We start from the raw sequence: 27,912 nt of genomic DNA, 5'->3' as shown, positions 1-27,912 counted from the left end.
AGTCAGTTAAGCATCGACTTCAGCTCAGGTCACGATCTCACGGTCTGTGAGTTCGAGCCCCGCGTCGGGCTCTGTGATGACAGCTCCCAGCCTGGAGCCCGTTTTGGATTCTGTGTCTCCCTCTCTCTGACCTTCCCCCTGTTCATGCTGTCTCTCTCTGTCTCAAAAATAAATAAACGTTAAAAAAATTTTTTAAAACCACGTATTTTTGCATTTAATCTTTATGACAATTCTGTAAATTAGAAAACTAAGTCTTGGTAAGGTTAACAACTTGCCTGTAGCCATACAGCTTAGGAGTGACAGAAATGGATTTGAATCCATGTCTGAATCCATAGCATGTACATGATCTTAACTGCCCCCCCCCCTCTTTTTTGCTCTTGCTCTCTCTCTCTCCCTCCTTCCCGTTCTCTCTCTCCCCCCACCCCCGCCACACACGTTCATACATATACACATACAAAAGGCCTTGGAATATGTATTCCGGGAGAAATGTTAAGCTATTAGGAAGAATGTTTCTGGAGCGCCTGGGTGGCTCAGTCGGTTAAGTGCCCGACTTCAGCTCAGGTCGTGATCTCGCAGTCTGTGAATTCGAGCCCCGCGTCCGGGCTGTGCTGACAGCTCAGAGCCTGGAGCCTGCTTCGGATTCTGTGGCTCCCTCTCTCTCTGCCCCTCCCCTGCTTGTGCTCTGTCACTGTCTCTCTCTAAAATAAACATTAAAAAAAACCAAACGAACAAGAGTATTTCCTGTTATAAACTCCTCCTTCATCAGTAAGTCTATCCTCCTTACATTCGGTATTGTTCAGTAGCGTTAGGAGACAGAACTTTACCACTAAGAAAAAAGTACATTGCTTTACTTCTCCCGTACAGAGACCTGGCTTGGATCACTATTGTTGAAAATTTCCAATAAGCTCTTGAGATTCCATCTTTAGGACCGACAGAGTGATCCCCCCGACTGGTACTGAGCAGGGCTCAGTGGTCCGAGGTCTGAGTTTGGCTGCCTTAAAGACGAGGGTACCCTCTGTGCTGTTTATGAAAACAAACAAACAAACAAACAAACAAAAATCAAAAGCTCGTGCTGGATTTCAGGACAATAACCCACTAATATGTTTCAAACGCTTCCAAACAAAAATATGTACCTCCTGAAAAAAATCCGCACGCTCTAATTTTAAGAAAGTTACTTCGGGGGAAGACTGTTGATTTTTAGACATTTTACTGTATTTAATGGAGGGATAATAAGCACTTATTAACAGAGTTTCTTGGGCCCTGTGCTAAGGAGTGGTGCAGTGGAACTGTGGGAAGAGCTCTTTGGAACCACATCCTCACAGATATAAGACATTACACAAGAAACCACAACCAGTTTTCGAAGACTTACTAACTTAGACAGTTGGTCAGTAGCCGCTATATTAGACACGATCCAGGCCAGGATACAAGATCTGTGCTTCATAGGTAATAAATTCGGATACACATCTTTCAAAAGAGCACACCATTTTTATTCCCCTTCTCCCAACCTTTTACCGGAAGAAAAATGAAACTTCGCATAGTGAAGCTTCATCATATTGACATATGACCCTACGTCTCCTACCAACAGCGGGACCGTATTCTTAGGAGATCCCTGTGACCGAAGGCTAATGCTTTAAAAAGGGGGCAACGTTTGGGACGCAGGAGCCTGGGTCTTGTGTGCACAGACGTGCAGGGCAATGTGGGGTGGACCCCGCTAGCATTCAGGGTGCAGGTGTTACACCCTAGGTAACCTTACAGCTTCGGAGGTGAGAGGTGGGACAGAGGGATGAAGAAATCATTGCCTTGGTTCTGATAAATGAAGCAGGGGGAGGGAGGAGGTTATAAGGACGAGTCCTTACTTAAATCTTACCTCAAGATGTGAAATAACTGTTTACACTTGGAACATAGACCGGGGATGAGATATATAAGGGTACTTTAAAGGGTCCCTCAGTAAACATTTCAAAATAAGAAATGTAATAATGCTTACCTTTTGGATGTCTTGTGCTGTTTCTGAAAAATAAAAAAGGTTTAAACATTTTTTTTTGAGGTTTAAAAATGTAACTCATACATATGTAAACACTCCTCTTTCACAGGACTTTAAAACTTGCTAATAACGGAACCCTGAGAGGCTTTTGGGCCCTTTAGACCTAATTTTCAGAAAATGCCACTCGGTTTATCCTGGTCATATATCCTGGATTACACGTAAAACAACTTTCCATACATCTGCGTGTGAAGTAGCTTTCTGAATCCCTACGAGCAACAGACCGATTCACGTTAATACGTTCCACAGCCTTCCTCCCAAATACGTATTACCTGAAATACCTGCCCTAAGCCATGAAAATCACTTAAACATAAGACTATGCTGCTGCTAATTTTTAAACATTTACTGGTTTTGACTGCAAGGAACAGACAGCATTTATCACTGGGGTCACCTTGGCGCTGGGCTAAGGAGTGGTGCAGGTGGGTGTCTGGGAGAGGCGTGTACAGCCACATCCTTACAGACGCCCTTTCAGGTCACCTGATGACGTGTGTATCATCTTCCAAAACTGTTTAATTACGGAAGCATATACAGTAAACAGGGATCGAACCCTCTCCACAAATCCCACCCTGTGGAAATGACCATACTTGCAGACTGATTGATGGTCCTCTTTCCTGGTCCCATACCCACTGACACCAGCCCACCACAATACATGGTTTTGTTTTTAAAAGAAAGGTGCAAACCCAGCATTGCATTTCCTGCTGAATCTATGTAGACACTCTGGTCAGTAGATAGGGAGGTACTCTATTGACAACTGCAGAATATTCCACGTAGTATTATACAATTTACTTAACTCCTTCCCACTGGATGGGCATTCGAGGTGCTGTCCTATTACAAAGGCTGCAAAGAACACACACACACACACACACACACACACACACACACACACACACACACACACTGATCTAGCCATACTTGTGTGAGTACATCTATACAGGAAGTGTCCTTATAAAATTTATAAAAGTGAAAAAAAGCGGAATTGCTGAGTCCAGGGCAAACACACATTTTAAATTTAAATGGCTTTTGCCAAATTCTGCTCCAAAAAAGTTAGAGAAATTGATACACTATTCATTTTAGAGTGCCTGTTTTTCTATATCTTTGGGTGGAGTTTACCGATTTCCCCCCAACCCCCATTTATCTCCTGTAAATGTATCATTTTTCTGGGGCGCCTGGGTGGCTCAGTCGGTTGGGTGCCCGACTTCAGCTCAGGTCATGATTTCACGGTTTGTGGGTTCGGGCTCTGTGCTGACAGCTCAGAGCCTGGAGCCTGCTTCAGATTCTGTGTCCCCTTCTCTCCCTGCCCCTCCCCCACTTGTGCTCTCTGTCTCTCAAAAATAAATAAATGTAAAAAAAATTTTTAATGTACGATTTTTCTGATTACTAGCATGGATGACTATTTATATATTTTATTGGCGGTTTGTGCTTTTTCTGTGAAATGCCCAATTATGGTCTCTGCCTTTTATTTTTATTATTAAATTTTTTATAATGTTTGTTTATTTTGAGAGAGAGAGAGAGACAGAGCGTGAGCAGGGGAGGGGCAGAGAGAGAGGGAGACACAGAATCTAAAGCAGGTTCCAGGCTCTGAGCTGTCAGCACAGAGCCCGACCGATATGGAGCTTGAACTCACGAACCACGAGATCATGATGTGAGTTGAAGTCAAACGGTTAACTGACTGAGCCCCCCAGGCACCCCTCTCTACCTTTTAAAAGAGTCCTTTGTCTCTTCTTTTTGATATATGGGATTTCTTTACATAATAGGTATATTAATCTTTTTATGCCAGGTTATCTATATTGCAAACATTTTATGTCATTTGGTTTTATATTTAAAAACAGGACACTATTACTTATAGAAGTCAATCAAATGTATCAATTCATAACTCATCTGGTGTTTATTTTTTTAAATATGGTTTAACTTAGTGGACATCAACAAGGATGAAAAAAGGAAAGATATTTTAGGACTTACCACTGGTCTTCAAGACTTTATGTGATCTTGAGGAAGGTTCTAGGAGAAAAAAATAAGATCAGCATCATTTGCAAAACCAAATCAAGATTTTTTATAAGTGAATTATTAGTTTATAGGCAAATTAACTGAGCTCTATTTTTTTTTAATCAGATACACCTGAAACCCATTGCTTAGAGACACTCGACAGCAAGACATTCACTCCGACAAAACCAGAGGATAAAATGTAAGCTGTGCAGGGGCCCCTGGGTGGCTCAGTTGGTGAAGCATCCAACTTCGGCCCTGGTCATGATCTCACGGCTCCTGAGTTCAAACCCTGCGTGGGGCTCTGATCTGACAGCTCAGAGCCCGGAGCCTGCTTTGGATTCTGCGTCTCCCTCCCTCTCTGCCCCTCCCCTGCTCACGCTCTGTCTCATTCTCTCTCAAAAAAATAAAGATTAAAAAAAAGTTTTTTTTTAATTTAAGCTGTGCAATCAGGGGTTGCACAACAGAAAACCACCCTCCCAACAACCAGTAGAGCAAATTCTTTAGCTTTAACTACCACCTATAAGCGGACAGTGTTCAATTTTATATCCTTAAAGCAGACCCTCGTCCCAGGCCTCAGACCTCAAATGCTAACTGCTGATCTGACATTTCCCCAATGTGCCCATAGACCAAGCAAAACCAGCATGCCTCAAACTCACCTGTCTTCCCCCATAACTGTTCTTTTATCCAATTTCTTATCTTGGTTGTCACTGACATTGCCCACCCAAGTTAGGTGCCAGGACATCATTCAACATTTCTCCCGTATTCATCCATCACAGTCCTGTGGGATCCCAATAATGCCACCCCACTCCCCCCACTCCCCCTACCCCCCAGGGTCTTAATCCAGGCTCTTGTCCTCTCTCCTCCAGACTAGACAGAATGCCTACTTCAGTTTCTACATCAAACCAGAATTCCTTTTTTTTAGTAATTAAAAACATTTTTTAAATGTTTATTTATTTTGAGAGAGAGAGAGAGAGAAAGTGCGTGCGAGGAAGGTGCAGAGAGAGACGAAGAGAGAGAATCCCAAGCAGGCTCCGTGCTGTTAGTGCAGAGCCCAGCGCAGGGCTTGATCCTGTGAACTGTGAGATCCTGACCTGAGCCGGAATCAAGAGTCAGTGCTTAACTGACTGAACCACCCAGCCGCCCCCAGAATTCTGTATTTAAAGGGTATATATCCCATTGTTTAAAATCCTTCCGTAGCTTGCAGGATCAAGTTCACACCTTCTGTGATTCGGCCCCCTCTGCAGCTCCAGCCACTTCTCCTTCTGGTTTACCTTGCATGCCTGTACCTCTACCCATGGCTCCATCCGGCCAGGCTGAAGAACCGGCAATAGAGGTCCGATCTAAGGTACGCTGGCTCCAGTCCCAGGGCCTTTGCACGTGCTATTCCCCGCCTCATCTGTCTCCTCAGCCCCCAGACTCTATCCCAGGTCCCCTGCTCTGGGAAGCTTTCTCGCCTTCCTAGAGAGTTAATCTCTCTCTTTCCTTGGGCTCTCCCTCTACTCAACCTCCAGCACGGCTCCATTATACGGACTGGTATTTCTTGCCCCTTGTTGACTCCCACTGGACTACGACCTCCTTGCAAGCAGGAATCACGTGTATTGTTCATTCTTGCATTCCCAGTCCTTAGCCCAGCACGGGGGGGTTAGGTGGGTACTCAATAAACGCTGATTCAAATGAAAAAAAAATATCTGAGGCCTAAGAGAATGCTACCTGGAGTCTGGTTCAGCAAACATGTGTTAAAGGGTTAGGTCTGCATGATCGTTTCTATGTGTCGTTGATAGGATATGATTTTTCCCCAGTGTAGTAAATAAGGCTTTAAGTACCTACAAGCTGGTGGTAAGAAGCTATGCAAAGAGGAATTAGTGGACTGATAGTTTTACATTCCCTGGAAAATAGAGAGGTACACAGAAAAGTTTTAGAACGAAAGCCCGACAGTCCCATCGTAGGGCCGCTTCCAATGTATTCAAACTGGCCGTGAGCTCCAACGCCAGAAGGGAAATGTGTTTTTTGCCAGACTGAAAGGATCTTTCATTACTAGTCCCCCCAGATTATTAGCTTTTGATCACAACATCCTAGTTACCAGATTTTCTTCTCGGCCGATATGGAGCAGAACTGTCTCGAGAACCACAAAATGCTTTAGTCTCTCCCTCGGGACTGTAACAGAAACCGGGATAGTCTGAAAAGAGAACCACATGCACCAATAAGAATGAGGTGTTCAGCGACTTCTCAGAAAATTGGTACGGCTCGTTCTGGATATCTGTGGGTTTATTCTTTTTCATCAGACATGGGATAGTCTCTCCTTCCATTAACTGGTGTTGACTACGTATCACGGGGACTTCCAGGAGTCTGTCCACAGGGACGTGTGCCTTTCTGGCACACGTGTGCGCTCTCTCTCCCTCCCCCACCCCTCTCTCTCACACACACACACACACACGCACACACGCACGTGCACACATACATGCTCTCTCTGCAGTCTCCTTTTTTGCTCATTAGCAGAGAGAGCCATAGCCATTGGCTATACCCTTTGCAGAAAGTTACTTAAAACGTGCAAGGTGTGGTTAACCTCCTACTGCCACTCAGGGTCCCGGGCAACGCGCTGCCCCAACAGAGGGCAGACGGTTCTGTTAAACATCACCACAGCCGAACTTGCTCACGAGGCCCCAGACAGACAGTGGCGATGAGCCACAGAAGAGACTCTGTCAAGGCAAAGCCATCTGGAGAATTCCACTGAAGCACAGTTTCATGAGGTGTCTGTGCCTGGCGTGGAGGATGTCGAGCTATTCCTGCCCTCCGGAAGCTGGCCTCTGCTGCAGTGACTCTTAACATCTTTCTAGACACTGCAAACATTTGATGAATGCTTTGGGTTCATCACTGCTGAACAACGTCCTGCGAACAGTTGATGAATGCTTTGGGGTCTCTTACCAGAAAAGGGATTTTCATTTAATTTCAGAGTTTATGTCTTTCTGCCCGTCTAAGGAGCACACAGGCTTCAGATTAAGAATATGGGGTCTATCGCTTCTTGGCCTTTTGGCCGAGATCAAGTGACAGATATGGGGTCTAGGAGCGCCTGGGTGGTTCAGTCGGTTAAGCGTCCCACTCTGAATTTTGGCTCAGGTCATGATCTCGTGGCTCGTGAGATCGAGACCCAGGTTGGGCTCTGCACTGACCGTGTAGAACCTGCTTGGGATTCTCTCTCTCCCTTCCCCTCTCTCCCTCCCACACACACTCTCTCTCAAAAATAAATCAGCATTAAAAACAAGTAAAATCGGGTCTAATCCTAAAGCACTCCAGCATATTCAGGGATTATCTACACCCTGAAGCCTAAGGGTAAACAATTTTAGGACACAGCTATAGTAGAGTTAAGGCTCTTCGTTCGAGAGGGTTCTAAGAATTGTAAAGACCACACACATTTGTCCAATGTCAGTAGCAAAGGTACATAAATGAGGTCACTTGGCCCAACGGACTGGCCTACTCTCTTCCTACCCAGACAAGTCCAAAGTCAAGGTGGGCAAATGAGGTGATTTTCCTGGGCTGGGCTGCTCTAGCCTAGTCCTGGGCCTGGAAGAAAGCCACGTAGCACCGATTAGTGGCTTGAAATAATTCTGTATGTGCACTCACAGAATCTTAATGGTGTCCATGAACCAGCACCCAGAGGCTGAGAATGAGGAAATAGTTCTATTGAATGAAGTTTGTCATAGAGATAGGGGCTTCTTCAGACCTCTTTCTCCACCTTTCCTCCTAATTCTTTCTGTTTTAGACAGATAAATTTATTTTTTTGTTTGTTTTTTATTTATTTTGAGAGGGAGAGAGAGAGCCCAAGCTGGGGAGGGGCAGAAAGTGAGGCAGAGAGACAGAATCTCAAGCAGGTTCCTCACGGACAGTGTAGAGCCCGATGTGGGGCTTGAAGTCACCAACCATGAGATCATGACCTGAGCCAAAATCAAGAGTCAGATGCTTAACCGACTGAGCCACCCACGCACCTCCCCTTTCGTCCTAACATTTACATGCCCCTCCATGACTCTGCCTTCTCTTTAGAGCGTTTTTATTAAAAATAATAATAACCTTTTTTTCCCCCCAATGTTTATTTGAGAGAGAGTGCAAGCGGGGGAAGGGGGGGGGGGCAGAGAATCCCAAGCAGGCTCTGTGGTGATAGCAGTGAGCCCGACGTGGGGCTCGAACTCCCAAACCGTGAGACTTACGACCTGAGCTGAAGTCACACGTTCAACTGACTGAGCCACTCAGGCGCCCCACCAAAAAATCTTCAAGAGCTTTCCAATGAATAAAATGGGGGTGGGAGGGTGGGGGGGTTAGAGAAGACAGGGCAGCAGGCCCCAGCCTAGCCTTCTAGTTGGGGTCACGTCCCATCATCTCTCAGGAGCTGCCGGATATGAAATGGGGGACCTCAGCCATGTGGGGAGGAAGCTTATCTTTTTCCCTCACTAACGCTTCTTGCTTCCTCAGCAGAGTTAACCGCCAGCAGCATGGAAGGGACGTGAATCAGTACTTGTACCTGGGGAAAGATGCCTCAAAAGTAAGTTATTTCAGCTATGTTAAGTACAAGTTTTTGTTTGACATGGTTGTCAGTCTCTGAAACCACTGATTCTCTTAGTCTATTTAATCTGGGAGAGAACAAGAATCGATAAACGGTGTTGAGCCAGGTTTTATGTTCTAGGAAAGACCTCACTTGTATTCATTTTCTGCCTGTTTTTATAAGCCTGGAAATACAATCCCATATGTGGAGCAGTGGTAATTCTCAAATACGAGCTGCATCGGGGAAACCATTCACTGTCTCGTTGGCATGATCCTTGCAGGTAATCACCAGGTTATCCTTCAGTGGGGTGCGGCCAGAAATGTATGTAAAACCTTGAGTTTTGGTGGAGGCGGAGGGGAGGGTAAGAGTTGACCTTGGAAGCGTATCTTACATTTGCAGCTGACACAGAGATCTGGCCATGTGGCTGGCCATCAGGCGACTCATAGATAAAGCAGCGAAATCAATAGACAAACGAGTCAATGCGTAAGGAAAAGATGATACCCTCTGCCAGCTCCACTTGTGAAAACAGTGAAGAAAGAGCTGTGCTTTTCTTACAATTGACATTTTTATACACTTTGAGATAGAAACGATGATAGATACAAGTAGACAAGAAGGTTTCAAATTGTATTAAGAAAACAAAACTTACGAATGGCATCCATTTCAAGTATTGCTTGCTTGGCCTGTAAGAAAGAAAGTGCATCTATAACTACAATTACTCTTTGTTTTTTCTTCAAGCTCCCTATCGCTATCGTGAGACAGGTCTTATCCCACCAGAATAAGGGATTTTTGAAAAAGCTTTAAAAAACTCCTTATTTCTTTTAGGCATTAACACACAGTTCAAGGGCTTCGAACGGAGGAGTGCCTCCTGTGGATCGCACGTGCTACACGATCAGCAGAGCTAAGCTTACAGCCTCCATCTGGAAGGAAGGAAGGAAGGAAGGAAGGAAGGAAGGAAGGAAGGAAGGAAGGAAGGAAGGAAGGAAGGTGAGAAGAAGAGGGGGAGAAGAAGGGGGGGGAGAGAGAGGAAAGGAGAGGTGGGAAGGAGGAAGTGGGGGGAGCCTTTCACTAAGGTTTCTAAAACCCGGCATCTGGCGGTCAGCCCATTATAAAATGTAGATCCCGGCTATTCAACCCTGAGCTACTGAACCAAAGGCTCAAGGGATAGGGGTCTAGGATCCGCCTTCTCCAAATCACTGGGGCCTTATAACTGTTCTGAATTGTTGCAAAAAAGATTGCTGGGAGTTTCCAGTTTTCCTCTGTCCAAATGCTCTGAGATTATCCTTAGCTAACTCTCTTGGCTCTCTCTGGCACGCCTGTAACTAGTCTCTCCCGTGCCCTAGAGTCTCCCAGGCAGGGGGAAGGGCCCTGAGGACATGGTTTGTGACACGGCTCTGGTGCTTTCCAGCTGGAGGTGTTTCCTTAGGCACAAATGGCAAGGCCGGACCTACCTTTCAGAGTTGCTACTAGGCTCAACTGATAGGCACTAAACACAGCGAAGTCACCACCCACCCGCCAAGGGATTGGGCCAGATAAACCTTGACCAGGGCTTCCTTCACACATCTTTCTCCCCACCTCAACGCTCACAGCTTTACTGCTTTGAGGCTTCTGGCTATTGTCCCTGTTGCCAATGTAGTTAACGTTTAGGGAGATATAAAGAGATGGTTAATGGGGCGCCTGGGTGGCTCAGTCGGTTAAGCGTCCAACTTCAGCTCAGGTCACGATCTCACGGTCTGTGAGTTCAAGCCCCGCATCGGGCTCTGGGCTGATGGCCCAGAGCCTGGAGCCTGCTTCCGATTCTGTGTCTCCCTCTCTCTCTGCCCCTCCCCCGTTCATGCTTGGTCTCTCTCTGTCTCAAAAATAAACGTTAAAAAAAAAAAAAAAAAAAGAGAGAGATGGTTAATGACCCTGACATGAGTCATTTTGCCTGAAGATTCAAAGAGGGAAAAAAAAAATTAGTTTAGGTAGAACTCCTCTCATGTCATTTTCATTTTTCAGGGGTTGTGTAATGTAACTGACGGACATCAGACTAAAAATCACCTTAAAAATAATTTTTCTTGTATTTTGCCACAATCCGTGATAGCACAGTGAAAACATTTGGGCGAACTGGTAATGTTTAGGGGCTCAGTCGGTTAAGCGTCTGACTCTTGATTTTGGCTCAGGTCATGATCTCATGGTTTCTGAGTTCAAGCCCCACATTGGGCTCTGTGCTGACAGTGCGGAGTGGGATTCCGTCTCTCTCTGCCCCTTCCCTGCTCACACTTATGTGTTCTCTCTCTCAAAATAAATAAAACAAACTTAAAAAAATAAAAATAAATGGTAATATCTAGTTAAAAAAAAGAGGGTGGTGAAGGGGTGCCCGAGTGGCTCAGTTGTTTAAGCGTCTCTTTTTTTCAGTTCAGGTTGTGATCTTACAATTCATGGGATCGAGCCCCACATCAGGCTCTGTGCTGATGGTGTGGAGCCTGCTTGAGATTCTCTCCCTCCCTCTCTCTCTGGCCCTCCCTGCTCATGCTCCCTCTCTCTCCCCCAAAAATAAAGTAAAAAAATTAAATAAAGGAGGAGGAAAGTTTTTTAAAAAAAAGGCTTGATGAAGCCACCCTAAGTCTGAGATAACAAATGCATACATTTTGTAACACTGATATTTTTATCATATATTCGGAGTTTGCAATGACTAGTTGGAATTAATTTCAAACGCCAATGTGAGCTCAGTTTCTGTGAAGCGCCCTTAAAGGACCAGGTGATTATATAAACTGCAAAAGCCTCTCCCTTTCTGTCTTTATTCTCAACCAGGACGAGAGTGAGTTTATACACTACGTATATGAATAAACACAATGGCTATTTCCAAGAAGCTTCCTGGTATCTATAAACTTGACTTGACGAACTCGGTATTTATTTTTCCTGTCTTGACATTTCATTTCAGGAAAGTACAGTTCCCACATCTTCCTCTAGGAGTCAGCCAGGGACCACCGCCGAATTAAAGGAACTCAAGGAAGCTGGGAGGAGCCACTAACACGAATTTCCATCAGCTTGTGGTAACACTGGTAGACGGCTGTGATGCATTTTTTGATGTTCACAAAAATTCCTCATTATGCATTTCTTTTACCTAATAGGAATACACAGATTTTGAAAGCTTTAGAGAAAAAAAAATAATAAGAAAAAGCCTTGAAGAAAGAAGTGGAGGGTTTAGCTTAATAATAATCCTGCTTCAATAAAGTAGAAAATTATCATCACATTATAGGGGATGAAGTCTATTAAATAAGTGAATTTTCGTTGCCATTCGGGGCAATATGGTTAAGGCTTGCCCTCTGCAGCCAGCCAGACCTGTGTCTGACTCAGGCTCACTCATGCACTCGCCACATAAACTTGGGCAGTTCACTTAACGTCCCTGACCTTCTGCTTTTATTTCTCCATAATGGGGTAAGATCTTTCTCGTAAGGTGGTTTGCTGAGGCCGAACTAAAGACACAAAGCAGTTAGCACACTGTACGTGTGTTCTAGAAGTTGTGGCGGAACAAGTAACGCTTCGATTGTAAAAGGGCCAGGGTCAGGGTCAGGAATTTGGGTACAGAGATACACCTGCCTTGTGACTGTATTCATCATTTTAACGCACAAAGGGAAACCCCCGTGGAACCCACACATCTTGTGTAGGAGAAAGAGGACAGGTATGTCAGCCAGTCTTGCTTTGTAATGGCCTTGCAGAATCCTCTGGCAGTTTTGATTTTCCCAGTTCACCGGTGAACCAGAGGTGGGGCATGTCAAAGACACTGGGTCATTGCTCAGAAGGGCATTCCGAGGCACAGGGCCAGCAACCCACTAACCAACCACGAAGAAAACGCCGTCACCTCTCTGCATGAGCTGCACCTTCCAGCTCTCGACACTCGGATGAAATGAGACTCACGCTTAACTCAAAGCACACCCCTTTGCACACTCACTTCCTGGGCACAAGATCATTGCCGACAGCCCCTGAGAACGAGCTTCGAGTGCTCTGCAAAATACCCAGAGTGAAATGGACTCTCTTTTCTCCGCAATGTTCACGTTTCTTATTTCCCCCTAGTTCTACCCCCATGGCCGTCATCCCGCTTTCTGTTCCACGTCACTCCCGCCCCGCCCAGCAAGGACCATGTCACCATCCGTTGTCACCGCTGACAATGTATTCTCCACCCTTACCTCACGCCACTTTTTCTCTGACAACCTTTTCCTCCGCTCCAGAACAGCGACACACAATCAGAAGCGGCCCCAGGACCTTAGCAGCACTGAGAACTGCTTTGCTTCTAAGGCAGGGGCTCTACAAGTCTCTACTTCAGCTACAGACCTCCGTATTTCCACCTGCCCACCTTTGGCTGCTCTTGTGCCGGTTCCTGGACTCTACAGCCAGCAGTCCTTCAAGCCATGCCCAGTCTCCTGGGTGCCTTCCCTCTCCGCTCAGCCCGGAAATCACGCTCGGTCGCCGCACCCATGTGCTGATTAGCACCCGCCTTCCCCCGTCCCGTTAACCTTCCCCTGTACTGGCTCTGCTGACCTTCACCTTGGGGAACCCACCTGCGCTATGGTTCCTCAACACTTGTTTCCAAGTTGCTGAGCAGATTTTTAAATTACCTCACCGCACTGATCCATGGTGGCCCCCCGCCCCCCAAAATGGCTCCCAAAGAGCATTCCTCCGCTCACCTTTCCGCTCTCCTTCCCTTTCTCCTTCCCTCCGCCGACAGTCACGTCCACGGCGTGCTTCACCTGCACCAGGTGTCTCACTCCTCAAACCACCGCCTGGTAAGTGTTCTGAACTGTGTTCAAGAAGTCTGTTCCCAGCCTGCCTCTTCTCATTTCCGCTTTTTTCCGCCACGCACTGCAGTCTCTCCTTTATCTCTCGGTTGCCAACCCGTGTACCCACCCTTCTGTTGGAGTCTGCCTCGCCCCCTGCAACCCTGCAGACGGTTGCCCCCTCACGCTCTCTGAGATCCTTTTCTTCCTCTGTCAGCACAGCTTTCTCCTTGGGTTTTCTTAGGGCCTCCCACCTAACCCCTTTTGGTGGTGCTCTAAGTCCCCATGGATGTTGGGATTCCCAGGGCTTCTTTCCTTCACGCGCTTTCATGGGCCATCCTCTCAAAGCTCGGGGCCTCAGTCGCTGTCTGTGTCAAGAGAGCCTCCAGGCCCGCAGCTTCCAAGACCTGAATTTCCACCTGGGGCCGACCCGCCTCCCAGCACGCACTTGTGAGAGCTTCTCTTCACTCCCATCCAACTGGTTCCTCTCCTTATCTCAGAACTCCACACCGTCCTCTGGGCTCAACTCCTGACTCATGCTTGACTCCCATCTCTCTCTTTCCTCATGCACTGAGTGGGTGACAGACCACTGCTCAACCTCTCTGAGAGCTTTTGCACCTGCCCCCCCCCGCCCCCCGTTGCCGTGGCTCCCCCCAAGGGCCCCTCGTCTCTTTGCTAGACGACTGTGGCGGCTTGCTCATTCCTCTTCCGCCTCCAGTGTCACTTCGTCAACTCATCTGTCACACGGTTTCTAAAGTCACCCTTTCAGAACACAGGGGCCACCCTGCCAGCCCTTCCTCCGAAGCCTCCGGTGGTTTCCCACCGCCCGTGCGCTCGGACTTCTTAGGCCTTCGAGACCTTCAGAGCCCAGCGGACTGCCTTCCGCTTGTCCGGCCTCACCCCCTACTCCATCTCCTGAGGATTCAGCCCTTCCGCCAAGGCACGGTCTGTGAGCTGTGAACATGATGCCCCCATTCACAAGGAAGGCATTTCCTTCCTTTCCTTATTCGACTGTAATTGAACACATTATCCTTCCACAACACTTGGTTTATACCTCTGTTAATTCTTCCTGTTTAGCGAACAGTTCGTTGTGTGTGTGGCTACCTCCCTCATCTACAAACTCCCTCACAGCTGAGTCTGTATTTTCTTTCCCTTAGCATTCCCACAGAACCGCAGCTAGCACTATTCACAATAGCTGCTTAGTATAGCTTCGAATACTTCTCATAACTGTACTCTACTATTTCTCTAGAAGTTTTCTTGTAGTCTTTTCCTTCCTCAAACCCCAAAGCAAAACAACCACAATAAAAAAAAAAAAACTTCCACAATCTCCCTATATGTGAATCTTTTTTTTAAATGTTTATTTACCTTATTTTTGAGAGAGAGAGAGAGAGAGAGAGAGAGAGGGAGTCAGAGCATGAGCGGGGGAGGGGCAGTGAGAGAGGGAGATACAGAATCCAAACCAGGCTCCAGACTCTGAGCTGCCAGCACAGAGCCCAACATGGGGCTTGAACCCACAAACCATGAGATCGTGACCTCAGCCAAAGTCAGATGCTTAACCGACTGAGCCACCCCGGTGGCCCTGTGAATCTTTTTAACATACATGGCTAATTTAGTTGATCCCATAAATATCCTATCTCCCAATTTTCTTTATTTCAGAGTTGAACATTTATTGCCCTCAGGCTGCCTTCTAGGACTTGGATGACCTTACGTTTTATTGTTTGTGGACCTCGGCATCTTACCTTAGCTGGAATTTTTGCCGCATGGTTCTCCAGGATCAGTCTCTTCAGGTGCAGAACCCACAGGCGCTTGTCTTGCTGGGATTTGGCCTAGCGGAAGGAAATGCGGACGGTCAGACGACTCACGTCTCCACCACGAGCGAGATTCAGACACTCCCATAACCCTCTGACGAGACGGGAAACACACCGTGTGGCCAGAAGTCTCTGGAAAGGCCGGCTGGCCCACGGCGCCCATCGTTTACAAGAGCGAGCCCTGCAGGGTGGGGAGGCCTCTGCTGTTACCTGAACCGTGTGCTGCAGCTTGGGGTTCTTATAGTGGAAGACGCTGAAGCTGAGAGGCTCCTTTGGTATCACTTCCACGAGCATGAGGTTGCCACACTGAGCAGGAGAGCAGAGAGAGGGTGAGGTGCACTTGGAGGAGAATGGGACGAGCGGCCGAAGCCCTTGCCCATGGCCAACGTTCAGACCTACCAGGATATGAGCTTTGTACGTAAACGTGTCGTCTCTCTTCTTTGTGATCAGAAGCAGCTTGTCAAAGAGGAAGAGCGTCCGCTCATTCTTGGCCCGCTGGATGCGAAAGGTCCCTTCGAGCACCAGTTCCCCATAGCTGGTCAGGTCTGGCCCTTTCCAGTTAGTGAGCAGACTCTGTATCTCCTGAAAAAGTGACCATTCTGTGTGATTAAACAAGAGATGGGAAGCCATGGAAGAGAGGGAAAGGTCTCCCGTTTGCTGAATCTCAAGAGTGGTGTCTGAATATTCTATGACAGGGCCTAATGGGTCTATTTGGTATCCAATGGTGTCTAATGATCCATGACCCAAATCCACATTTAAAAAAAGATTTTTTTTCAATGTTTATTTTTGAGAGACAGAAATAGAACATGAGTGAGGGAGGGGCAGAGAAAGAGGGAGACACAGAATCGGAAGCAGGCTCCAGGCCCTGAGCTGTCAGCACAGAGCCCGATGCAGGGGTTGAACCCACGAATCAGGAGATGGCGACCTGAGCGAAAGTCGGAAGCTTAACCGACTGAGCCACTCAGGTGCCCTCACCTATATCCACATTTATGGGGGTTGTCACATAAGGGCTAACAGAAATGAATCAAGTTGTTAGTTGATGAGTTGCCAATTACTTATTTCCGCTCCTTGATAATCCCTCTCCTGTGGCTGATGGCAGCAGTTATGTCTCTCAAAAGCTAGGTAAAGAGGCGACTGGCATGTGACCTTCTCAGAGAGCCATCCTTTCCTTGACTTTCTCACCCATATTCTCTGCAGAAAACCTTCAGAGCTATTGCTGTGGAAACCTTTTTCCAGAAACTGAAATCCATACTACATATAAGTAACTCAAAACTAAAGCCTGTGACAAATCACGTAAGAGACATCTTAGAAATTTCCTGATGTCAATCCCATTTATTTGGGGAAAGGAAATTAATTTCATTACCATTATGTTTTTAATGGTGCTCGCTAAATATAAATTGAGACCATGATCCTGAGGTATCTTTGGGATTTTATTGTACACCCATATCAATGTTCTTTAAGAAAGCTGATTTTTTATTGTTTTGAAAAATAAAAATATTCACAAAGAGCATTTAATTAAGCAGCCCCCATACAGGACACCCCAAATGTCCATGGGTTGAAAGTGGAAATGGGCGGTAATGGAGATAAAAGTCTGAGCCTGAGCCTGATTTAGCAATGTCTGCAGAATGCCAAACAGATTTACAAGGTCTAAAAAAACAGTCATTTAGCCATTTCCGAATATGCAATAGACATTAAGTCCACAAAACATCTGGATGATGAACTATTAAACCTTTTCTTACTGTTACAAAAAAAAAGACACGACCTGAAAGATTAGAATGTTGCCTTCCCTTGATTTTTGATAGTCTATTGCATCACATCATACTCTGGCTGCCTATAGATGCATCTTACGGTTTTGCTTAAATTTATGGGCTGAATAATGTATCTTTTCTCCTGAGTTTCCACAGATACTCTACACAGCATGGCGGCACTTTGGGCTTTTATGTCTCACTCCAGGGACACGAAGGAGCCTGCCACCAGCCTCTAGACCAACATAAACATTTTTTTTTAAGTTTATTTATTTTTTTGAGAGAGAGAGAGAGAGAGAGAGAGAGAGAGAGCGCGCAGGGTAGAGGCAGAGACAGAGGGAGAGAGAGAGAATCCCAAGCAGACTCCACACTCTCAGTGCAAAGCCCGATGGGAACTTGAACTCACAAACCGTGAGATCATGACCTGAGCTGAAATCAAGAGTTGGATGCTTAACTGACTGAGCCACCCAGGTGCCCCTAACCTTTTTTTTTTCTTTCATGTTTATTTATTTTGAGAGAGAGCAAGAGGGACGGAGACAGAGAAACAGAGAGAGAGAGAGAGAGAAAGAACGAATGGGGGAGGGCCAGAGAGAGGCAGAGAGAAAGAATCCCAAGCAGGCTCTGCACTCTCAGCGCAGAGCCCAATGAGAGCTCGAACTCACAAACTGTGAGATCATGACCTGAACTGAAATCAACAGTTGGGCACTTAACCAACTGAGCCACCCAGGCACCCCAACCTTTTATTTTTAAAAAGTGCATTTTTTAATGTGCCTGGGACACGATCCCTGGCTTAGCATTTATCAAAAGTTCCCACAGGTTTAGGGTCCAAAATGTTGGTGCTGGAAGGGGTCTTCGCAAACCCCTGGTCTGTCTTAGTTTAGAAAGGAGGAAACTAACACACAGTAGACAGCCTCCTCCCGAGTAGAACACTGCAAAGGACCTGCTTCCAGACTTAGCTCTCCTTTGTCTGGGTCCCAGCCCCATCACCACCCATGGACCACCTCACAATTCTGCATTAACTAGTGAGAGCGGAAAAGAGGCTGAAAAACCCTTTCAACAGCTTGGAAGAAAGCTGCTTTCAGCAAGAATTACTTCTTTGTCATTAACATAAGGTAAGGAAGGGCTTGGGAGACTCCAATTTTTTATTTATTTTATTTTTTAATTTTTTTAAATGTTTTTTATTTATTTTTGAGACAGAGAGAGACAGAGCATGAACAGGGGAAGGGCAGAGAGAGAGGGAGACACAGAATCCAAAGCAGGCTCCAGGCTCTGAGCTGTCAACACAGAGCCTGACGCAGGGCTCGAACTCACAAACCGTGAGATCATGACCTGAGCCGAAGTCAGATGCTTAACCGACTGAGCCACCCAGGCGCCCCAAGGGAGACTCCAATTTTTAACTTGGGTTACTGAAGGGGCTCCGAGCAAACTATTAGTTTAAAAGTTATAAAGTAACTTCTCGTAAACACCACGTTAAACAGCGATCAGTATTAGCCATGTCCCGATCTTTCTTCAGATGTGATGAAGGCCACGGGTGACATCCAACGCTAGAGCAGCCTTAATACCTGATGTGGAAAGAAGTCAGTGTGCCAGCGGGGCTGCTGTTTCGAGGGTTTACCTGTAGCCGGACCGCGTGTTCATGTTTCCTCTTCATGTCATTGATGTGCCAGGCCACTCGCTGCATCGTGTCAATAGCATCAAGCACCACATCATAGCCTTCTGTGTCCTTGTCAAGGTGATTTTCTATTTCCTTGGGGAGGAAAAAAAGGAGCCGGTCATTTTCATTATTTTTCTCCTATCACCAATGAAACATAGTACCTCTGTGACGCGTTCCTCATATATTATTTTTGCCTATTTATTTACACACGAGCAGCGTGCCTTAAGAGTTTGAGATAACTTACCAGAAATACCTACAACAAAGTGGTAAGATAGGGACGAAGACGGGGCTAGGACAAGCAGCAATAGAGTAGAATTTCATGATGAGGAGGATAAAACAAAACATGATAGAGTCCATTAAGTCTCTTAGAGATATTACATTAGATACAAGAGTTGATGTTATAGTTGGAGACTGCCGAGTTTCCTGGTAGCCAATGTAATATAAGAAAAAAGAAAACAGGGGTGCCTGGGTAGCTCGGTCCGTTCAGCGTCTAACTCTTGATTTTGGCTGTGGTCATGATCTCATGGTTCATGAGGTCTGGCCCCATGCCGGGCTCTGTGCTGGCGGTAAGGAGCCTGCTTGGGATTCTCTCTCCCTCTCTCTCTCTGCCCCTCCCCTGCTTGTGTGTGAGCACACACACACATTCTCTCTCTCTCTCAAAATAAATAAACATTAAAAAATATTTAAAAAAGAAAAAAAGAAAACATACTTTTTTTTTTTTCTCCCAGGGGAAATAAAATGTCTCAAGCAGGATTTCATATGTAACAGAGTCAAACACAGAGCGGCCATTATCTTTAAAAGTACCTCTACAGCAAGGGCCTTTTCATGTAGTCAAGGCTTTAAAGCCCAAATGAAGTTCATAAGCACTTAGCACTGAGTTTCGCAATCCCAGGGGCACAAAAGGGCCATGAGCTCTGCTCCAATTCTTTCCAGCACATAAGACATATGTCCCTAGCCTTCTCAAGAGTCTAAGGACAGGGACTATTGTATCATTTATTTAATCTTTTATCTACTCAATAGTAACTACGGAAGAGCTGGGTGGTCAATACATGCTTATTAAGTTGAAGCTCTATCTTTCTACAATGACAACAGTAACCTATATACATACATAAAACAGTAGGAAGATATTATAATTAATTAGATCATTTCTAGGGCGCCTATGATAGGCATGAACATTAAGTCCAAGGTTGGAGATTGAATCTTATGGTATAACTTATGAAAGTTAGTTCCATTATTTTATAGTCCTACCTCATAAATCTCTGTTTACTTTTACTAAATACTCAAGTTTTCCACCTAGCTAAAAACTGGGAAGGAATTCACACTTTCTTTCTACACTTAAACTCAGCTGCTGGAAAGGTCCTATGAAACCATACCACTAAAGTAACAACTCCCAGGTAAGCTTCAGATCAACAGCAAATTAACAAAAAATAATAATTTCTGGGGCACCTGGGTGGCTCAGTTGGTTAAGCGTCCGACTCTTGATTTTGGCTCAGGTCATGAGCTCACAGTTCGTGGGATCAAACCCCAAGTCTGGTTCTGCTCTGTGGGTAGAGCCTGCTTGGGATTCTCTCCCTCTCTCTCTCTTTCTTTCTCTCTCTCTCTCTCAAAATAAGTAAATAAACTTGAAAATGATAATTTCTTTTTCTGGCCTGAGAGGCAATCCTGTTCAATGACAAACAGACTCAGGAGTACAGAGTGTATTCTTGTGCAGTTCTTCATGGATGGCTACCCAACTTTGAAGTGATGTAAATGACACAGAAGGAATGCTCTAAACCAACCATAAAAGCAAAAATACTTCAGAGGCAACCGGAAGTTAGTTTTCGATTAATCTAACCACTGTTCTTCTGTACCAACCACTATAGACCGAATGCCTGTGTCCCCACAAAAGCCACATGTTGAAGCCCTAACCCCCATTGTGCCTGTATTAGGAAGTAGGGCCTTTGGGTGGTGATTAGGTTATGAGAGTGGAGCCCTCATGGATGGGATTAGTGTTCTTATAGTAAAAGGCAAAAGACTTATACGATCTCATGGGACGCCTGGGTGGCTCAGTCGGTTAAGCGGCCGACTTCAGCTCGGGTCACGATCTCGCGGTCCGTGAGTCCGAGCCCCGCGTCGGGCTCTGGGCTGATGGCTCGGAGCCTGGAGCCTGCTTCCCATTCTGTGTCTCCCTCTCTCTCTGCCCCTCCCCCGTTCGTGCTCTGTCTCTCTCTGTCTCAAAAATAAATAAACGTTAAAAAAAAAAAATTAAAAAAAAAAAAAAAAGATTTATACGATCTGAAGACAAGCCAGAGTATGGGATTACTGTTCTTATAAAAGGGATCCCAGGGAGGTCTCTTGCCTCTCTCCACCATGTAAAGAAACAAGGAGCTCGCAGTCTGAACCCAGGACAGGGATATCACCAGAACCTGACCATGCTGGCACCTTGATCCTGGCCTTCTAGCTTCCAGAACTATGAGAAATAAGTTGTTAAGCCCCCCCAGGCTATGGTACTTTGTTACAGCAGCCTGAACGAAGATACCAGCTCCTTATTTAGAGGGTAAGGGCCATTTTTCCTATTAATTACCTCTTTGTAAGGACCTTGTTACGTCCGACATGCTTAAGTAACTGCCATCTTAGACGCTGCTTGGCTAGAGGCTATATTTAGAGATTATTGAGATGCACTAGTCTTAAATGCTATATTAGCACAATCCAGCGGAGATCTATCCTGGGAGAGGTATTATTTATTTGAGAGTTATTTGGACACTGATGTAGCAAATTAATCCTCCTAATCTAAGAGGTCACTAGTATTAATGTGACAATTAAAGCAATATCCCTGATGTGGCTTCATAGGACACAAGATTCTCCAAACGTGAGCCACCCAGGCAGACAGACAAAGCTGAGAAGTTTCTAGCAAAGTTGGACCATAAGCTTCCTTAAAATTGTAGATGTGTGTGAACTGAGCAAAACTGGAATGATTATCCAAGTGGGAAACCTGGAATCATTTAACAAGAAACATAAATTGCAGGCATGTTGATACAGAGAAGAGCTCTGGATTAAAATATTTTTAAGAAAAGGTTTTTAATGGAGTACAAAAATAATAAAACAAAAACAATAGCTCATTTTTATGGACGGCCTGTGAGGCACAGTGAACATGGACAACTTACAGGATTTGAACCCAGGCAGGACTGACCCAGTGTCTGACTCCTAACCACTGTGCCATGCCTTCCTCATATGATAAAGGCGATCGAATCCTACTTACTCAGTGGAGATTATTTGCAACAAAACTTTCCCCCAATTTTATCAGCTTCCTTAGAGGGTCAGACATGAGCAAGTGGGAGCTATATCTACGCTTGTTTCTTCTTTTTTAAAAATTTTTTGTTTAACATTTATTCATTTTTGAGAGTGAGAGAGACAGAGCATGAGCGGGGGAGGGGCAGAGAGAGAGGGAGACACAGAATCGGAAGCAGGCTCCAGGCTCTGAGCCATCAGCCCAGAGCCCGACGGGGGGCTCAAACTCACAGACTGTGAGATCATGACCTGAGCCGAAGTCGGACGCTCAACCACTGAGCCACCCAGGCACCCCTCTACCCTTGTTTCTAAAGCCTCCTTGAATTGTGTACAAGTAATGGGAAATGAAATAAATACCCTGAAGTGATGCTAAGCCCAGCTCAAGATCACTCATCACACCCCTCAACTGTCTTCTTTTTCAGCCCTTCTCTTTGCTCAGGCAAGAGCCAATCTACGACAGCTCTCCTCCCCAACTGCCTCCTGAAGCCAGGCTCGTGGAAATCAAATAAAACACACACAAAAAAATCTGTTTTTCGTTAAGATGACAGCTCTCTGCCTGAAACTGTTCACTGCCCGGAGTGAGGTACTCCCAAGCCCTATCAGAATCAGAGCTAAGATGAATCTTTTTGCTTGGCTGGTGTCAATGGGGCTGCGGGCCCAGAATATAAATATCTCTAATTCCTCCAAGCAGATTAGTCAGTTGTAAAGTATGAATGTGGAAAATGTTTCCATATGTCCACAGCCTTTTCTGATATTTCCCCCCCGCCTCGACTTAATATATATACGCCAAATCCCCATCCCTTGGAAGGTATTCAAGTGTGGGCAGAAACTTACATGCAAAAGGAGATGATACTTGAGAATCCGCTGAACTGGTTTCAAGAGATAGGAACCCAGAGGCAGTGAGTGTTTCAAAGTTTCCTGACGTTCCCTGAAGAATTTGGCCAGCATCTTGTTCCGCAGGCACTCTGTTAGCACAGCCACTGATCTGCAACAAGAATATGTATTTTCACCCGAGTTGTAATGGTAAGACGAGTTCTTCAAGTTGTAATGTATTGGTAAGATTATTTATTTATTTTGAGAGAGAGGGAGAGAGAGGATCCCAAGCAGGCTCTGCACAGTCAGCACAGAGCCCGATGCGGGGCCCAAACTCGTGAACTGTGAGATCATGACCTGAGTAGAAACCAAGAGTCGGACGCTTCACTGACTGAACTACCCAGGTGCCCCAGGTACTCAAGTTTTAATGGCGAACGTAAGTGTAAATGCCCTAAAACAGGTAGGGTAGCAACAGAGCTATAGCTAGACCAAAGTGCCTCTGGACGGATTAGAAAAAGGTATCTCTTGGGGTGGATGGATGAGAAAAAGGCACTATGGGGGGCTCCTGGCTCAGTTGGTTAAGGGTCCGACTTTGGCTCAGGTCATGATCTCACAGTTCACAAGCTCTAGCCCTGAGTTGGGCTCTGACAGCTCAGACTCTGGAGCCTTCTTCGGATTCTGTGTCTCCCGATCTCTCTCTCTGCCCGTCTCCTGCTCGTACTCTCTCTCTCTCAAAAATAAAAAACATTAAACAAAATTTGTTTTTTTAAAGAAAATGTACCAAGAAAAAGGAGCTCTTTCTTCAGCAGATCCAGCCCCGAGCCGGACATTTGTCACCCCTTTTGCTGGTTGCCTTTGTATCATGTACAAACCGTATGATACTCCCTGCAGATCGTTGGAGGCTGTGGCCCACGGGTTAACCTCCCTTTGAACAGATCCCTCTAATGACAGCTTCTGAAACAGCTAGAGAACCTCCTCTCTTAGGGAGTGTGCCTCCCTCAGTGTACTAGGAAAGCAGGTCAGAGTTCCGTCTGCGTCCCAGCCCCCCAAGAGGTAATTAAGTAGACCCCGCCCCCAACATCCCAAAGGACTAGTTGAAACAGTGTTCCTACCTTATACATAAAAGCTAGTGGGCTTCTGGAGTCACACACACAAGTAAATTAAAATCTTATGTTCTCATAACTGAGAAGAAAGCAGGTGGAAGTAATTTCAGCCCCTTTCTCCCCAAGTCAGTCATGTTTTCAGGATGAGTTTAGAAAATTAGAGCCAAACAACAAAACAAGACTCCTTGGAAGGAAGTGAAATGGAGGTCCGAATCAACCTATTAGAATCACTTTTGTGCCCATCTGCTTTGAGAAGTATCTGTTCAAACGGGTTTATTTCCCACGTAAGTGGAGATTTCAAAACTATTCTTTTATCATGTAGCCAAGGGTTTTTTCTAAGGTTCTTCAGAGGCAGAACCAGTTGCCCAGTTGCCCTTTGGCCATATGAAGGCTTGAACTCTTACCCACAGACAGGACACCTGCAACCAATTCTGAGTGAACCAAACTCCAGATTCAGGGCACAGGCAGACATCTGAGGACAATGACCCGACAGAGCCTGCACCCCTTGCCGGGGAAAGGAGGGAGGGCTTGTGTCTCTTCAAGATGAAACTATTGGGGCGTGACGGGTATGAAGAAGGTGGACATCTGTCAAGGTGTGCCGGCGACATTTAATATCCCCAGCTTGGATCCGAAGGGAGAAGAAATGTTGTCAGATGGGCTGAAACACTCAGCACTCTTCGCTTGTTAAGACAGGGGAACGGAAACCTGGGGCCTCAGACAGCAAACTGATTGGAGACGAGGGGACAAGAGGAAATCTTTTTCTAGGGATATGAAAACCACACGATTGGGCAAGAGCCAGATGCGCCTGCCTCGCTGAGCCTGCCTGTCGAGCATCTCTCTGCTAACGTGTCTCTTTCCTTCGTCAAAGTCAAAGATATAAAATAAGAAAAAAAGATATATACAAAACCCAAAAAGAAAAAAAAAACACTTCCTCCAGGAAACCGTTCTAAACTCTCCTCAAGGGGACTTCCTATTCCTCTTTTTCCTGTACCTTTAGCTTCTAGTACATACCACGAGTCTGGACTCCATTAATTTGTATTCACTCATTTGGTCTTCTCTAACACGCTATTGCATGATTGCATTTAGTGGAGTTTGACGCTGAAAAAAACATAACATTTGCTAGAAGGCAAGGGATGTTAGCTCCTATCTCCAGCCAATACACACGGAGCTTGGGACCATGCTCCATGAATGACAGGCTCTTAAAATCTGTGTCCTTGCTCAAATGATTTTGCCTGTCCTTTGACCCTGAAGCAGCCTCGTATAGAAAAAGCAGCCTTTATTCTGTACTTTCCTTTCTTATTACTAAGTCAGAAAAATCTTAATATAAACTTCCCAAACTACAAATTCAGATGTTATTTCTTTGAATGACATGTTTATGATGAAATTTACACACCCGCCCCCCAACAAGCCCCTCTGGCATCTCTCATCCTGATAATTGCGTCCAGAAATGTGCTGATGCTTCAGAGTTCGAATGCTGTCCCCACCCCCCTTCCCTTGGTTAGGAGTTTAGTGGAGAAGTTGGGGGCCGATTCTGTGATTTCTCTGGATTGGGGTGTGGTACCATGCCGGTTTTTAGCTTGCGGTCCTCGGGATTTAGTTGGGGCATTCTACAATTTTCTGCTACCTTCAGCACAGAGGTGGAAACAAATACCATAGGAGAGAGGCTTGCTCACGTGAAACTGTGTAAACTGCGTGTGTCTGCTCATAAGGATATGGTGACAAATGTACGAGCTGACATGTGGGTTTTGGTGGGTTTTGTTTGGTTTTTAGGGAAACCTGGCCAATGCACAGTTGGGCGCTAACCAAATAAACCACTGCAGCACAATACCTTGACCCATGTCTAGAGAGGGAGACTAAACTCCTTCAATGGAAAGTATTTGTACATAAATCTCAGTCCCAGGCTTCATGCCTTTTAATCCACACTGGCTTTCTTTTTTTTTTTTTTTTTTTTCCTTAAATTTTTCAATTTTTATTTATTTTTGAGAGACGGAGTGTGAGTGGTGGAGGGGCAGAGAGAGAGGGAGACAGAGAGAAGCCTAAGCGGGCTCCACACTGTCAGCACAGAGCCCCACGCGGGGCTCCAACTCACAAACCGCAAGATCATGACCTGAGCCAAAGTCGGACGCTCAACCGACTGAGCCACCCAGGCGCCCCTGTCCGGACTGGCTTTCCGGGGCCACTTCTGAACAGGGTTTCCATTTGTTCTTCCTTGCTGCAGCAGTACTAGGGGCTCAGCCTGCTGGCTTCTCTTCTAGGTGGATCCGGCCAACCACGTCATCCTTAGGGACATGTCTCCACCAAGAGAGGCGACAGGGCACGTAGCTCTTATCTTCCTGGCTCGTCCCCCACGATAACGCCCATCAAGTTCTGCTGATCACGTGGGGAAGTGGCAAAAAGGCACAGGGGTGGGGAGAATCACAAACCTTCAGAAACTTCACAAGGATGTAGTAGCTTTGGGTCTGAGGTTGGGGAAACCTCGATTCGGATTCTAGCTGGGCCGCCCGTCAGTTACGTGGCCCTGCGAAGGCAATAAACCTATCGGAGCCTCAGTTTCTCCATCCTTACATTGGGTTGGGGCAGGGGTGATTATGCGCTAGCAATTGTTGAGAACCTGTTATGCGCCTGGCGCTGTGATGGATGCTTTGCCTTTCTTGAATCCCTTGGCATCTCTGGATTATCATGAAGGTTAAATCCAACGACACGTTGCATTGATAGCACTTCACACAATGATTAGGACTCAATAAATGCTCAGTACAAGTCTTTTGCTGAAAAAAGAAATGCCAACAGCGTGACCCAGGGTCTTCGGTCGGCCTCCCTCACTGAAATGGTCACTCTAGTGTTCGTGTGGCGCTCCCTGCACTACCCTCCTGTGTGGCTTCCAGGGTAAACGAAACGAAAGCCAAGATCCAGTGAGATGGGAGGCCTTTTTACATAGTTCTTAGAAATTATATGGCAAAGATATAACATATTCTATCCCCAGCTAGATTATATAAACTCATTCTCAGCACATCCCAAATTTTTCAAAACACGGCACACGTACAGGAGGGTCAACGGACAAGAATCATAGCCAACCACAACAGGTTTGCTTAGGTTTCCACGGAAGGACACCTCGCAACCTTTTTGGTCTCCTTCAAGGTCTTTCACACTTTCCCTCCCACTGGCTCTGCTGGGAGTCCCAGAGCCGAATGGATGGATATCTGGGTAGCCCGTAATCCATTGTCAGCACGCTGTGGAGACTCCTCAGGGCACCCGGTGCACGGCCAGGTTCAGGACGCCTAACACCAGCATACGCCGGACCCCTCGACCTGAAACAGTACACAAGTGCAGGAATGTCCTGTGGTATATTCCCAGCGTGTACCTTGGATAGTTAGTGCAGTACTGCGTGTAAATGTGGAACTCTTCACTCTGCAAGGAAACAAAAGAGACTTTTATGGGCAAAAAAAAAAAAAAAAAAAAAAAAAAAAAAAAAAAAAAAAAAAAAGAAAGAAAAGCACAGGCATCACCATTCATTTAAAAACGATAAAAAGAAACATCATTCATACTTGTAAATCTGGCTCTGTCGTCACGCGGGCCTGTCTGAGCCCCTGTGGCAATCATCTATGTCTTTTTTATCTACCTTGTTTCATACCTAGAATCAACTCGAACTCATCTGGGTTCAAGAGACACTTACTGAGCACCTGCTGTGTTAGGTGACTCTGAAGGCAAAAAGGAAGAGGAGGAAAATGAGGTTTCTGCCTCAGGCACTCCTAGTCCTCCCAGTAGATGTGCAATGTGAAAGAGAAACAGAATATCATCTAATTATGGTGGTAAGAACACGGGGAAGTACGTGCAGGGCACAAGAAAACTGCGCTCTCAAGCCCTTGTGTATACAGTTGTCCCCGCCCACTGTCCCACCTCGCAGCCACCACGCATCCTTTGACACTGAACTTAGGCTTTATTTCCTCCAAGGAGCCTTTCCAGAGCGCTAGCCAAGCTAACTGCTCCTATGCTGGGGTTCTGTGACACCCAAATCTCTCGTAGCATTTACCAAGTGGTAGTGTCATTTCCTCGGAATCTGTGTCTCCCACTCCAGACTGTGAGTTCCTACAAAGTAGGGGCCATGTTGTGTTCACGTCACGCCTGTGGAGCTACCAGATCCCCCCTCTTTTCTACTAAACCGGAAATTATCTGAGAGCAGGGTTCAAGCCGACTTTTCTGTTCGCACCAGCATGGTAGC

At 46.0% G+C, this 27,912-nt stretch overlaps 1 protein-coding gene and 2 long non-coding RNA genes across 6 annotated transcripts in view; 2 read left to right on the top strand and 1 right to left on the bottom strand.

The window, feature by feature from the left end:
* Positions 1-27,912, bottom strand: part of PLEKHG1 (pleckstrin homology and RhoGEF domain containing G1) — a 304,149-nt gene that overhangs the window by 13,561 nt on the left and 262,676 nt on the right. For all 3 annotated transcript variants that reach the window (XM_042987317.1, XM_042987316.1, XM_042987315.1), the window contains 10 exons: positions 27,055-27,101; positions 22,615-22,765; positions 18,475-18,606; positions 15,514-15,696; positions 15,325-15,420; positions 15,046-15,132; positions 9,199-9,232; positions 6,102-6,197; positions 3,998-4,036; positions 1,985-2,007 (listed from right to left, as the gene is read on the bottom strand). In XM_042987317.1, the coding sequence (XP_042843251.1) occupies positions 1,985-2,007; positions 3,998-4,036; positions 6,102-6,197; positions 9,199-9,232; positions 15,046-15,132; positions 15,325-15,420; positions 15,514-15,696; positions 18,475-18,606; positions 22,615-22,765; positions 27,055-27,101 (888 nt within the window). The remainder of the gene's footprint in view (positions 1-1,984; positions 2,008-3,997; positions 4,037-6,101; positions 6,198-9,198; positions 9,233-15,045; positions 15,133-15,324; positions 15,421-15,513; positions 15,697-18,474; positions 18,607-22,614; positions 22,766-27,054; positions 27,102-27,912) is intronic.
* LOC122238779 lies at positions 4,145-9,517 on the top strand. Of its 2 annotated transcripts, none has more exons than XR_006217946.1 (5): positions 4,145-4,220; positions 5,219-5,366; positions 8,486-8,552; positions 8,736-8,832; positions 9,375-9,517. It is a non-coding gene; the product is annotated as an uncharacterized LOC122238779 (long non-coding RNA). The 2 variants fall into 2 exon arrangements; XR_006217945.1 differs by having other exon boundaries at positions 8,483-8,552.
* LOC122238780 lies at positions 11,462-22,299 on the top strand. The gene is made up of 4 exons (XR_006217947.1): positions 11,462-11,593; positions 17,741-17,971; positions 18,373-18,591; positions 22,203-22,299. It is a non-coding gene; the product is annotated as an uncharacterized LOC122238780 (long non-coding RNA).

This window comes from Panthera tigris, chromosome B2 (genome assembly GCF_018350195.1).
Source record: "Panthera tigris isolate Pti1 chromosome B2, P.tigris_Pti1_mat1.1, whole genome shotgun sequence".
NCBI classification, from domain to species: domain Eukaryota; kingdom Metazoa; phylum Chordata; class Mammalia; order Carnivora; family Felidae; genus Panthera; species Panthera tigris.
The sequence above is the reverse complement of the archived record's forward strand: the minus strand, read 5'-3'. Positions and strand labels throughout refer to the sequence as shown.